Source organism: Triticum dicoccoides, chromosome 1B (assembly GCF_002162155.2).
Source record: "Triticum dicoccoides isolate Atlit2015 ecotype Zavitan chromosome 1B, WEW_v2.0, whole genome shotgun sequence".
Lineage (NCBI taxonomy): Eukaryota > Viridiplantae > Streptophyta > Magnoliopsida > Poales > Poaceae > Triticum > Triticum dicoccoides.
In genome coordinates, this window is record NC_041381.1 from 608,560,017 (window position 1) to 608,574,506 (window position 14,490).

The following is a 14,490-nucleotide window of genomic DNA, read 5'->3' on the forward strand; positions in this document are numbered from 1 at the left end:
GGTAGAGGTTTGAAATTTTGATATGGTGTCAAAATTAGTAATGAAAATGAGAAAGCTAGCAAAGTCTGGACAACGGCAAGATTCCTGCATGAATTAACCACGGGAAATTCAAACTAAAAACTTCTATGTAAAGAATCTGATGTGACATGCAGATGCAAGCACACCTTGAACATTAATTTAAGCAGCAACAATACTATTTCTTCAGACTCACGGGCACAACTCTTACAAGATACTAACATCATCTCACACAAGTGAGGAACAACTCCCGTACTCAAAGATGACGAATGGTGAATGGTTCTTGCCGATGCACGTAACTTAGAATGCATATATCCATACAAATGTACATAAACTAGAGAAATGAATCAGTAGAAAAACTTTGCACCTTCACAAATTACCAAGTTAGTAGTAGAACAAAGAAAAATTAGCTAGTGTAGTATAAACATATATAGAGAAAAAAACTCAGGTGTCTCAATACTCAATATAGGCTTGCAGGACGGCGCTCCGCAAAATCCCGCAAAACAGCCAGCTAGCACACAGCTAGTACAAATTGATGTGACGTAGTTTAATTTTTCTATAACTGACTTTTTTAGCTTTGCCGGATTCGGGCGCCGCCTTGCACCCCTAACTCAATAGCAGCAACGGCAAACTTTAAGATGATGGTTCCATCTAGCTTGTTCCTTGACTCTAGAAAACATGGGTGCGCTGCCTCTAATTTATCTCTTCTTCTTTTTGCGAAAAGTAGCTTCTAATTTATCTCAAGAAGCTAGTCTGAATCTAATGCATTGTGACTTTCTGAGCACTAGGGGGTCAAGCTGTTGTTGGCCTCTTGCCATATGGATGACAAGTACACCGAGGGAAAAACTTGGAATGATCTGTCAGAAATTAACAAGGCTCACCAACTTCAGTTTTACTCAAACGGCAGCAACAGTATATAGGTTAAGAAAACTTGCGTAGATTTAATTGGCAGTGCAGAATTTCAAACTCCAAAGATTGTAGATTTAAAATCAAAGGTTGCTATCTGCAGACTTGGAAACAATCACAGTAGATAAATGGCCGCAAATTAAATTAGATAAATTATATGGCATCAAGACTCTCCAGAAACTTGCTGACATAAACAAATGGCATCAAAAGTCTGAACTCTGAAGCGACACGCAAGCACACACGAACATTGATTCAAACAGCAACATTACTATTTCTTCAAGGCCGCAAGCAGCACAATTCTTACAGAGATTGTAACATCATACTGCCAACTACCTACACGATGCCATCAACTCATGAAACGACGACGAAGCCTAGGATGAGGTGAACTTGGTGACAGCCTTGGTGCCCTCTGAGACGGCGTGCTTGGCGAGCTCGCCGGGGAGGACGAGGCGGACGGAGGTCTGGATCTCCCGGGACGTGATGGTGGGCTTCTTGTTGTAGCGGGCGAGCTTGGCGGACTCCCCGGCGAGCTTCTCGAAGATGTCGTTGATGAAGGAGTTCATGATGGACATGGCCTTGGAGGAGATGCCGATGTCGGGGTGCACCTGCTTGAGCACCTTGAAGATGTAGATCTTGTACGTCTCCACGCCCTTCTTGGCCTTGCTGCCCTTCTTCCTGCCCCTCGTCTTCCCCTCGCCGCCGGCCTCCTTGGACGCCGGCGCCCGCTTCTCCGCCTTGGGCTTCTTCCCGGCCGGGGTCTTCTCCGCCGCCGCCACCGGCTTCTTCTCCGCCGCCTTGGGTGCCATGGGTGCCGCTGGTTCGAGCGTGTGGGGAGGTTAAGTTTGGGTGGGATGTGTGGCGGGCTGCAGATGCTGAGATGTGTAGAGACGGATGGGGGCGGCGAGGTTATGTAGGAAGCGGGAGGAAGGAGGAAGGAGGTGTGCCTCGGATCGATGGCGTGGAGTGGATCCAGCCGTTCGGTGATGCTTGGCGTGGACGGACCCGATGCGTTCCGGCGTGGATCGATGACGTAGCGAGAACGTACACGGGCGCAGAGGTAGACGACTTCCCTCCGGAGCGGCGCGGATCGATGGCCGGTTTGGCACACGCCACAGGTCTCTCACTAATGATTTTTTTTTAGTTTTAAGGAGGTCTCTCTCTATTGGTTTCCTTTAGGCCAATACTAGGCGCCGCTCGGCCGGTCTGCTCCCAACCGTTCGATCTGGTGATTTGCAGCCAATCGGGGAATCATCTCCTTCCTCTCGCTTTGGTCAACGCGAACATAAATTCCTTCCTTCTCGTTCCCAGCGAGCATCTCTGTCCTCGCCCCCCTCCACCCCACGTGTGTGCGCTCCCGCGAGGGGCGGCAACACCCCGTTCCCTTGCGCCGCTGCTCGTTGCAGCACCACCGTCGTACCCACTGGCACCCTTCTGCTGAAGTTCGTCGTCGCCGCACGTCACGTTTGTAGCTCGCGAACCAGGCCATTGCAGCTCCTGCGCGTGGCGGGTTCCAACGCTTTCACCATGGTTGGAGCACCACCGCGTCACGGCGCTCGTGCCTAGTAAAATAATTTCGAAAGCAACAAATCCTCCATTTGTCAGTTGAAGCAAAAAAAATCCCGGTTCCAGCAAAATTGAACACCGGTTCCAGCAAAACAACACATTAGCAAGAACTCAGGGGGATCGATTCTAGCAAAAATTTACCCGGTTCCAGCAAAGTTGAACATCGGTAGCAGCAAAAACAACTAACCAGCGAGAACTCCCGTCAATCGATTGTAGCAAAAAATTACCCGGTTCCAGCAAAATTGAACACAGGTTCCAACAAAACAACACATCAGAAAGAACTCTGGGGGGATCGATTGTAGCAAAAAAAAAATACCCGGTTCCAAGTTGTTGCTTGCTATGGCAGTAAATTGGGATGCCGGTTCCAGCAAAACAGAGTTGGTTCCAACAAAAAAGGAAAATATGGTCGTCCCCATCCTTACCGGTCGTTGCGCGTCGCAGCAAATTGGGACGACGGTTGTTGTCGTCGTGGTCGGTTGCATCATCGATGGCCACCGTCTCCAGCACCCGTGGATGTCCTTTCCAGCACCTGCTCCCCCCACGCCGTCTGCCGCAGCTGCCCCAAAGCCATGACCACGCAATGGTTGCAGCACGACCCCCGTCATGCACAACCGTGAGGATGGAGGACCTGGAGGCCATGACCTCCTCCCCTTGGCGAGCGTGCTGGTGGGTGCCTCTAGAAGTAGGCGCCTATTTGCGAGGGAGGTTGGTGCGGCGATGGACGAGATCATCGACGGCGAGAAGGTGATTTTGGATGCCATGGGGAAGAAGATGCGGGGGTACGAATGGCCAGGAGCGCTCTGTGCGAGCGGATAAGAAAACTAAAGCGGTGTTGCGTGTGGGTCCTTGCGAGAGTGGGACGTGACCGGCGGAACGTTTCATCCGGCCCTCCGGCTGGAAACATTTACCTTTTTATGGATGTCTCTCCATTGATTCATCAACAACGGGATACAGAAGATGGGGTAATATTTGTTTTTCTTTAGTGTTATAAGTAGGAGAGTTATTATTTCACAAAAAAAGTAGGAGAGTTATCAAATCCATTGATTAGAACCCCACAAAAAAACATCGATCGGAAATGGATATTACAAGAACAACCCAAATAAGCAATGCACCGCATAAGCATGTGCTGAAAAAGAAAAGAAAAAGGGCCGCTCGGTTATTGAGGAAAACCGCGTGAAATCTAAACGGTTAGGGCCTAGTTAGGGCCTAGTTAGGGCCAGTTCTTTTGAGGTATGTTGTGGAAATAAGCTCATGTGGAAATAAGCTCCAGATAATAAGCTAGCCAGTTTTTTTCACTGCCTGTTTTTCTGCTTCTGTGTGGTATGGTCAGTGGAAAGTCTGTAATGCCCTTGGACTATATTTTTGTTCAGATTAAATGGTATTGCGCTATTTTTTATCATTTTGTTTCCCAAATGAACATAAATTTGACTTTCAAACACCAGAACATGTTATAATCAAACTGATGGGTTGTTATAGTGGTTAGTTTTCTGACATATTCTCCATAGTCACTTGCCATCTTGTGCGTGCTTTTTTCTTATACGTTTGCTGAAAGCAAATGTGAGATTTATACAAATTGAAGGAACACTATTTGATAAGCTTGTTGATATATCGTGTTAGTTTAACAATTCAACATCTCATTAATTGTATTTACAGTTTGCATACAGAAAAAGGGTGCTAGATTTTTCTTTATTTCAGCCACAACAACTTTGCTAACTCTTACATTCTCTTATCATTAAATTCTTTTCCTCTAATGCAGGGTTCATTGCGATGTATGCTACTCTTGCAAGTCGGGATGTGGTAAGTTGATGCCTTCTATAACTGTCCTGGATGTTGCATTCTATATTTTGTTTTAGTTCATTCCTTCTTATTCCTGCATAATTGATTTGATTCCTACCCATTTCTCAAACATTAGTATTAGAACTCTTGAACTCTTGCTTTCTGTCATTATTTAACCTCCATGTTAGAGTTACTTAGTTTTACCTGTTCAAGAATTCATCCGATTAACCAGTTAATTTGCCGATTAATCCCTACTCGTAGGGTCATCGAGTAGCCGATAAACCAATAAATCGTCCGATTAATTGATTAACTTGCTGATTAACTTACCAATTAGCCTATTAATCCCTACTCGCCAGCCAACCGAGCAGCTACCAGTTAGCGATTTCCTCAACAATGATTTTTTCTTTGGATCTCTAATTTCCACATGATTGCTGCTTGATTCCAGAGTCTCCATTTTATATGGATGGGGAAGGGGGGTTGCTTCAATATGTAGAGAGGAGGCTGAAAGAGAACAAGCACATGGTTATTGTTGTTGCTGAGGGAGCAGGCCAGGATATTATTGCTAAAAGCATACCCACTTCAGATCAGCAAGATGCATCTGGAAATAAACTGCTTCTTGATATTGGTCTCTGGCTGACTCACAAGATTAAGGTAAATACCGACATTTTCTTGCCACTAATCTTGATTCCATTGTCAATGACATAATTATTATTGGTATTTACTAGAAATTGTGTTGCATCACCTGTTGCATGAATATTTTAGGGAGTACTCAGTTTACTTACTCATTTCATTAATGCACTGTAGGATCACTTCAAGAGCAAAAAGATGGAGATGACGATTAAATACATTGGTAACATATTGACCAATTGTGTCTACTTCACAGAGGACCATGTTCTTCTTGGGGAATGTAGTAATTTCAAAAAAATTCCTACGCACACGCAAGATCATGGTGATGCATAGCAACGAGAGGGGAGAGTGTGTCCACGTATCCTCGTAGACCGAAAACGGAAGCGTTAGAACAACGCAGTTGATGTAGTCGTACGTCTTCACGGCCCGACCGATCAAGCACCGAAACTACGGCACCTCCGAGTTCTAGCACACGTTCATCTCGATGACGTCCCTCGAACTCCGATCCAGCCGAGTGTCGAGGGAGAGTTCCGTCAGCACGACGGCGTGGTGACGATCTTGATGTTCTACCGTCGCAGGGCTTCGCCTAAGCACCGCTACAATATTATCGAGGAGGACTATGGTGGAGGGGGGCACCGCACACGGCTAAGAGATCAATGATCAACTGTTGTTGTGCCTAGAGGTGCTCCCCTGCCCCCGTATATAAAGGAGCAAGGGGGGGGGGAGGGGGCGGCCGGCCTAGGAGGGGGCGCGCCAAGGGGAGTCCTACTCCCACCGGGAGTAGGACTCCCTCCTTCCTTGTTGGAGTAGAAGAAGGGGGGAAAGAGGGAGAGAGGAGGAAGGAAAAGGGGGCTGCACCCCTTGTCCAATTCGGACCAGAGGGGGCCTGCGCGCCTCCTTCCTTTCGGCCTCTCTCCTCTATTCCCGTATGGCCCAATAAGGGTCATATACTCCCCGGCGAATTCCCGTAACTCTCCAGTACTCCAAAAAATACCCGAATCACTCGGAACCTTTCCGAAGTCCGAATATAGTCGTCCAATATATCGATCTTTACGTCTTGACCATTTCGAGACTCCTCGTCATGTCTCCGATCTCATCCAAGACTCCAAACTCCTTCGGTACATCAAAACACATAAACGCATAATATAACTGTCATCGAAACCTTAAGCATGCGGACCCTACGGATTCGAGAACTATGTAGACATGACCGAGACACGTCTCTGATCAATAACCAATAGCGGAACCTGGATGCTCATATTGGCTCCCACATATTCTATGAAGATCTTTATCGGTCAGACCGCATAACAACATACGTTGTTCCCTTTGTCATCGATATGTTACTTGCCCGAGATTCGATCGTCGGTATCTCAATACCTAGTTCAATCTCGTTACCGGCAAGTCTCTTTACTCGTTCCGTAATACATCATCCCGCAACTAACTAATTAGTTGCAATGCTTGCAAGGCTTATAGTGATGTGCATCACCGAGTGGGTCAGAGATACCTTTCCGACAATCGGAGTGTCAAATCCTAATCTCGAAATACGCCAACCCAACAAGTACCTTTGGAGACACCTGTAGAGCACCTTTATAATCACCCAGTTACGTTGTGACGTTTGGTAGCACACAAAGTGTTCCTCCGGTAAACAAGAGTTGCATAATCTCATAGTCACAGGAACATGTATAAGTCATGAAGAAAGCAGTAGCAACATACTAAATGATCAAGTGCTAAGCTAACGGAATGGGTCAAGTCAATCACATCATTCTCCTAATGATGTGATCCCGTTAATCAAATAACAACTCTTTGTCCATGGCTAGGAAACATAACCATCTTTGATAAACGAGCTAGTCAAGTAGAGGCATACTAGTGACACTTAGTTTGTCTATGTATTCACACATGTATCATGTTCCCGGTTAATACAATTCTAGTATGAATAATAAACATTCATCATGATATAAGGAAATAAATAATAACTTTATTATTGCCTTTAGGGCATATTTCCTTCAGTCTCCCACTTGCACTAGAGTCAATAATCTAGTTCACATCGTCATGTGATTTAACACCAATATTCACATCTGTATGTGATTAACACACATAGTTCACATCGTTATGTGATCAACACCCAAAAGGTTTACTAGAGTCAATAATCTAGTTCACATCGTTATGTGATTAACACCCAAAGAGTACTAAGGTATGATCATGTTTTGCTAGTGAGAGAAGTTTAGTCAACGGGTCTGTCACATTCAGAGCCGTATGTATTTTGCAAATATTTTATGTCTACAATGCTCTGCACGGAGCTACTCTAGCTAATTGCTCCCACTTTCAATATGTATCCAGATAGAGACTTAGAGTCATCCGGATCGTGGTAAAAGCTTGCACCGATGTAACTCTTTACGACGAACTCTTTTATCACCTCCACAATCGAGAAACATATCCTTATTCCACTAAGGATAATTTTGACCAATGTCCAGTGATCTACTCTTAGATCACTATTGTACTCCATTTGCCAAACTCAGAGCAAGGTATACAATAGGTCTGGTACACAGCATAGCATATTTTATAGAACCTATGACTGAGGCATAGGGAATGACTTTTCATTCTCTTTCTATTTTTTGCCATGGTCGGGTTTTTAGTCTTACTCAACTTCACACCTTGCAACACAGGCAAGAACTCTTTCTTTGACTGTTCCATTTTGAACTACTTCAAAATCTTGTCAAGGTATGTACTCATTGAAAAATCTTATCAAGCGTCTTGATCTATCTCTATAGGTCTTGATGCTCAATTTGTAAGCAGCTTCACCGAGGTCTTTCTTTGAAAAAACTCCTTTCAAACACTCCTTTATGCTTTTCAGAAAATTCTACATCATTTTCGATCAACAATATGTCATTCACATATACTTATCAGAAAGGCTGTAGTGCTCCCACTCACTTTCTTGTAAATACAGGCCTTTCCAAAAGTCTGTATAAAACCATATGCTTTGATCAACTCATCAAAGCGTATATTCCAACTCCGAGATGCTTGCACCAGTCCATTGATGGATCGCTGGAGCTTGCACATTTTGTTAGCACCTTTTGGATCGACAAAACCTTCTGGTTGCATCATATACAACTCTTCTTCCTGAAATCCATTCAGGAACATAGTTTTGATATCCATTTGCCAGATTTCATAAAATGTGGAAATTGCTAACATGATTCGGACAGACTTAAGCATCGTTACGAGTGAGAAAATCTCATCATATTCAACACCTTGAACTTTGTCGAAAACCTTTCGCAACAAGTCGAGCTTTGTAGATAGTAACACTACAGTGTCCGTCTTTATCTAGAAGATCCATTTATTTTCTATGGCTTGCCGATCATCGGGCAAGACAACCAAAGTCCACACTTTGTTCTCATACATGGATCCCATCTCAGATTTCATGGCCTCAAGCCATTTCACAGAATCTGGGCTCATCATTGCTTCCTCATAGTTCGTAGGTTCATCATGGTCTAGTAACATGACTTCCAAGGTTCGGTAGTAATTTGATCTGAAGTTTGATGATCATTATCATTAGCTTCCTCACTAATTGGTGTAGGAATCACTGGAACTGATTTCTGTGATGAACTACTTTCCAATTCGGGAGAAGGTACAAATTACCTTATCAAGCTCTATTTTCCTCCCACTCACTTCTTTCGAGAGAAACTTCTTCTCTAGAAAGGATCCATCTTAGCAACGAATAACTTGCCTTCAGATCTGTGATAGAAGGTATACCCAATAGTTACCTTTGGGTATTCTATGAAGACGCACTTCTCCGATTTGGGTTCAAGCTTATCAGGTTGAAACTTTGTCACATAAGCATCGCAGCCCCAAAGTTTAAGAAATGACAACTTTGGTTTCTTGCCAAACCACAGTTCATAAGATGTCGTCTCAACGGATTTTGATGGTGCCCTATCTAAAGTGAATGCAACTGTCTCTAATGCATAACCCCAAAACAATAGTGGTAATCCGATAAGAGACATCATAGATCGCACAATATCTAATAAAGTGCAGTTACGATGTTTGGACACACCATAACGCTATAGTGTTCAAGGTGGTGTGAACTGTGAAACTATTCCACATTGTTTTATATGAAGGCCAAACTCGTAACTCAAATATTTCCCTCCATGATCAGATCGTAGAAACTTTATTTTCTTGTTATGATGATTCTCCACTTCACTCTGAAATTCTTTGAACTTTTCAAATGTTTCAGACTTATGTTTCATTAAGTAGATATACTCATATATGCTCAAATCATCTTGTGAAGGTCAGAAAATAACGATACCCGTCACGAGCATCAATACTCATTGGACCGCATACATCAGTATGTATTATTTCCAATAAGTCACTAGCTCGTTCCATTGTTCCGGAGAACGGAGTTTTAGTCATCTTGCCCATAAGGCACGGTTCGCAAGCATCAAATGATTCATAATCAAATGATTCAAAAAATCCATCTTTATGGAGTTTCTTCATGTGCTTTACACCGATATGACCCAAACGGCAGTGCCACAAATAAGTTGCACTATCATTATAAACTTTGCATCTTTTGGCATCAATGTTATGAATATGTGTATCACTACGATCGAGATCCAACAAACTATTTTCATTGGGTGTATGACCATCGAAGGTTTTATTCATGTAAACAGAACAATAATTATTCTCTGATTTTAAATAAATAACCGTATTGCAATAAACATGATCAAATCATATTCATGCTCAACGCAAATGCCAAATAACATTTATTTAGGTTCAACACTAATCTCGAAAATATAGGGAGTGTATGATGATGATCATATCAATCTTGGAACCACTTCCAACACTCATCGTCACTTCCCCTCCAACTAGTCTCTGTTTATTCTGTAACTCCTATTTCGAGTTACTAATCTTAGCAACCGAACAAGTATCAAATACTCAGGGGCTACTATAAACACTAGTAAGGTACACATCAATAACCTATATATCAAATATACCCTTGTTCACTTTGCCATCCTACTTATCCACCAAATATTCAGGGTATTTCCGCTTCCAGTGACTATTTCCTTTGCAGTGTAAGCACTCAGTTTCAGGCTTTGGTCCAGCTTTGAGCTTCTTCGCGGGAGTGACAACTTGCTTGTCATTCTACTTGAAGTTCCCTTTCTTTCCCTTTGCCCTTTTCTTGAAACTAGTGGTATTGTCAATCATCAACACTTGATGCTCTTTTCTTGATTTCTACCTTCGTTGATTTCAACATCGCGAAGAGCTCGGGAATCGTTTTCGTCATCCCTTGCATTATAGTTCATCACGAAGTTCCAGTAACTTGGTGATGGTGACTAGAGAACTTTGCCAATCACTATCTTATCTGGAAGATTAACTCCTACTTGATTTAAGCGATTGTTAGTACTCAGACAATCTAAGCACTTGCTCACTAGTTGAGCAATTATCCTCCATATTTTTAGCTATAGAACTTGTTGGAGACTTCATATCTCTCAACTCGGGTATTTGTTTGAAATATTAACTTCAACTCCTGGAACATCTCATATGGTCCACGACGTTCAAAACGTCTTTGAAGTCCCGATTCTAAGTTGTTAAGCATGGTGCACTAAACTATCAAGTAGTCATCACATTGAGCTAGCCAAACGTTCATAACGTCTGCATCTGCTCCTGCAATAGGTTTGTCACCTAGCGGTGTATCAAGGACATAATTTTTCTGTGCAGCAACGAGGATAATCCTCAGATCACGGATCGAATCCGCATCATTGCTACTAACATCTTTCAACATAGTTTTTCTCTAGGAACATATCAAAATAAACATATGAAAGCAACAACGCGAGCTATTGATCTACAACATAATTTGCAAAATACTACCAGGACTAAGTTCATGATAAATTAAAGTTCAATTAATCATATTACTTAAGAACCCCCACTTAGATAGACATTCCTCTAATCATCTAAGTGATCACGTGATCCAAATCAACTAAACCATAACCGATCATCACGTGAAATGGAGTAGTTTCCAATGGTGAACATCACTATGTTGATCATATCTACTATATGATTCATGCTCGACCTTTCGGTCTCTAGTGTTCCGAGGCCATATATGCATATGCTAGGCCCGTCAAGTTTAACCTGAGTATTCCGCGTGTGCAAAACTGGCTTGTACCCATTGTAGATGGACGTAGAGCTTATCACACCCGATCATCACGTGGTGTCTGGGCACGACGAACTTTGGCAACGGTGCATACTCAGGGAGAACACTTTTATCTTGAAATTTAGTGAGAGATCATCTTATAATGCTACCGTCAATCAAAACAAAATAAGATGTATAAAAGATAAACATCATATGCAATCAAAAATATGTGACATGATATGGCCATCATCATCTTGTGCCTTTGATCTCCATCTCCAAAGCATCGTCATGATCTTCATCGTCACCGGCATGACACCATGATCTCCATCATCTTGATCTATATCGATGTGTCGTCACATGGTCGTCTCGCCAACTATTGCTCTTGCAACTATTGCTATCGCATGGCGATAAAGTAAAGCAATTATTTGGTGATTGCATCTTATGCAATAAAGAGACAACCATAAGGCTTCTGCCAGTTGCCGATAACTTCAACAAAACATGATCATCTCATACAACAACTTATATCTCATCACGTCTTGACCATATCACATCACAACATGCCCTGCAAAAATAAGTTAGACGTCCTCTACTTTATTGTTGCAAGTTTTACGTGGCTGCTACGGGCTGAGCAAGAACCGTTCTTACCTACGCATCAAAATCACAACGATAGTTCGTCAAGTTAGTGCTGTTTTAACCTTCTCAAGGACCGGGCGTAGCCACACTCGGTTCTACTAAAGTTGGAGAAACTAACACCTGCCAGTCACCTGTGTGCAAAGCACGTCGGTAGAACCAGTCTCGCGTAAGCGTACGCGTAATGTCGGTCCGGGCCGCTTCATCCAACAATACCGCCGAACCAAAGAATGACATGCTGGTAAGCAGTATGACTTGTATCGCCCACAACTCACTTGTGTTCTACTTGTGCATATAACATCAACGCATAAAACCTAGGCTCTGATGCCACTATTGGGGAACGTAGTAATTTCAAAAAATTTCCTATGCACACGCAAGATCATGGTGATACATAGCAACGAGAGGGGAGAGTGTGTCCACGTACCCTCGTAGACCGAAAGCGGAAGCGTTAGAACAACGTGGTTGATGTAGTCGTACATCTTCACGGCCCGACCGATCAAGCACCGAAACTACGGCACCTCCGAGTTCTAGCACACGTTCAGCTCGATGACGTCCCTCGAACTCTGATCCAGCCGAGTGTCGAGGGAGAGTTCCGTCAGCATGACGGCATGGTGACGATCTTGATGTTCTACCATCGCAGGGCTTTGCCTAAGCACCGCTACAATATTATCGAGGAGGACTATGGTGGAGGGGGGCACCGCACACGGCTAAGAGATCAATGATCAACTGTTGTTGTGCCTAGAGGTGCCCCCTGCCCCCGTATATAAAGGAGCAAAGGGGAGGGGGCGGCCGACCTAGGAGGGGGCGCGCCAAGGGGAGTCGGACTCCCTCCTTCCTTGTTGGAGTAGGAGAAGGGGGGAAAGAGGGGGAAAGGAGGAAGGAAAAGGGGGTTGCACCCCTTGTCCAATTCGGACCAGAGGGGGGCTGCGCTCCTCCTTCCTTTCGGCCTCTCTCCTCTATTCCCGTATGGCCCAATAAGCCATATACTCCCCGGCGAATTCCCGTAACTCTCCGGTACTCCGAAAAATACCCGAATTACTCGGAACCTTTCCGAAGTCCGAATATAGTCGTCCAATATATCGATCTTTACGTCTTGACCATTTCGAGACTCCTTGTCATGTCCCCGATCTCATCCGGGACTCCGAACTCATTCGGTACATCAAAACACATAAACTCATAATATAACTGTCACCGAAACCTTAAGCGTGCGGACCCTACGGGTTCGAGAACTATGTAGACATGACCGAGACACGTCCCCGGTCAATAACCAATAGCGGAACCTGGATGCTCATATTGGCTCCCACATATTCTACGAAGATCTTTATCGGTCAGACCGCATAACAACATACGTTGTTCCCTTTGTCATCGGTATGTTACTTGCCCGAGATTCGATCGTCGGTATCTCAATACCTAGTTCAATCTCGTTACTGGCAAGTCTCTTTACTCATTCCGTAATACATCATCCCGCAACTAACTAATTAGTTGCAATGCTTGCAAGGCTTATAATGATGTGCATCACCGAGTGGGCCAGAGATACCTCTCCGACAATCGGAGTGACAAATCCTAATATCAAAATACGCCAACCCAACAAGTACCTTTGGAGACACCTGTAGAGCACCTTTATAATTACCCAGTTACGTTGTGACGTTTGGTAGCACACAAAGTGTTCCTCCGGTAAACGGGAGTTGCATAATCTCATAGTCACAGGAACATGTATAAGTCATGAAGAAAGCAGTAGCAACACACTAAACGATCAAGTGCTAGGCTAACGGAATGGGTCAAGTCAATCACATCATTCTCCTAATGATGTGATCCCGTTAATCAAATAACAACTCTTTGTCCATGGCTAGGAAACATAACCATCTTTGATAAACGAGCTAGTCAAGTAGAGGCATACTAGTGACACTTAGTTTGTCTATGTATTCACACATGTATCATGTTCCCGGTTGATACAATTCTAGCATGAATAATAAACATTCATCATGAAATAAGGAAACAAATAATAACTTTATTATTGCCTCTAGGGCATATTTCCTTCAGTTCTAGAACAACCTGTTGATCTGTGTAGCACTAGGCTAACAATAGTCTTATCTACATTCTGCAGATCCTACCTACATGATCCGAGCTATTCCGAGTAATGCAACAGATAATGTCTACTGCACACTGCTGGCTCACAGTGCCATCCATGGCGCAATGGCGGGATACAGCTTCACTATTGTGATGGTCAATGGCAGACATGCCTACATACCTTTCTATGTGAGTACCTTGAAGTTATAAGGGCATGTCAAAGACATTTTAGCAATCATAATTTAAATATCGCTCTACCACATCATCTGGTCTCATGTTAATCATGATTTTAACATAACACGAACAAACTAACTTTTTGATCACAGAGGGTGACGTCCACGCGGAACAAGGTGAAGATCACTGACCGGATGTGGGCGAGGCTGTTGTCACCGACCAACCAGCCAAGCTTCTTGAGCCAGAAGGACATTGACGAGGCCAGGGAGGCCAATAGGTTGGCCAACAAGCCGCGGCTGCCATCTGTCGCCAACCACAATGTGACAAAAGCCTTTGACCAATCTGCATCGACTTCGTCGAACGGCGAGATATAGCGATGCGCTGGTCTGTAACCGTGTACAGTAGCTACTGCTATCCTGCTGAGGAACATGTGCCACGCCACGCCACAAAGTTTTGCTTCCTTATGATATCCTTTGTACGAGTAGTGCACGTATGTGTACTGTTCAGGTGTTCTATGAAATAAGCAGTATTATTGTGCTGCTACTGCTGATAATGTTCTTTTTTTGCCCTGGCAATTTGTTTGCATTTTGTTCTCGTTTGTAGAACCTGCAATGAAC

General features: G+C 43.7%; 2 protein-coding genes across 2 annotated transcripts; one reads left to right on the forward strand and one right to left on the reverse strand.

Annotated features, from left to right (window-relative positions):
• Positions 1–1,168: 1,168 nt before the first annotated feature.
• Positions 1,169–1,808, reverse strand: LOC119349075 (histone H2B.2-like). Its single transcript, XM_037617081.1, has one exon. The coding sequence runs from the start codon at positions 1,725–1,727 to the stop codon at positions 1,293–1,295; it is 435 nt and encodes a 144-aa protein (XP_037472978.1). The 5' UTR covers positions 1,728–1,808; the 3' UTR covers positions 1,169–1,292.
• Positions 1,809–3,087: 1,279 nt separating this feature from the next.
• Positions 3,088–14,247, forward strand: LOC119350692 (ATP-dependent 6-phosphofructokinase 3-like). Its single transcript, XM_037618396.1, has 6 exons — positions 3,088–3,286; positions 4,241–4,281; positions 4,684–4,911; positions 5,065–5,110; positions 13,737–13,888; positions 14,026–14,247. The coding sequence occupies exons 1-6, from the start codon at positions 3,088–3,090 to the stop codon at positions 14,245–14,247; spliced, it is 888 nt and encodes a 295-aa protein (XP_037474293.1).
• The last annotated feature ends 243 nt before the right edge of the window (positions 14,248–14,490 follow it).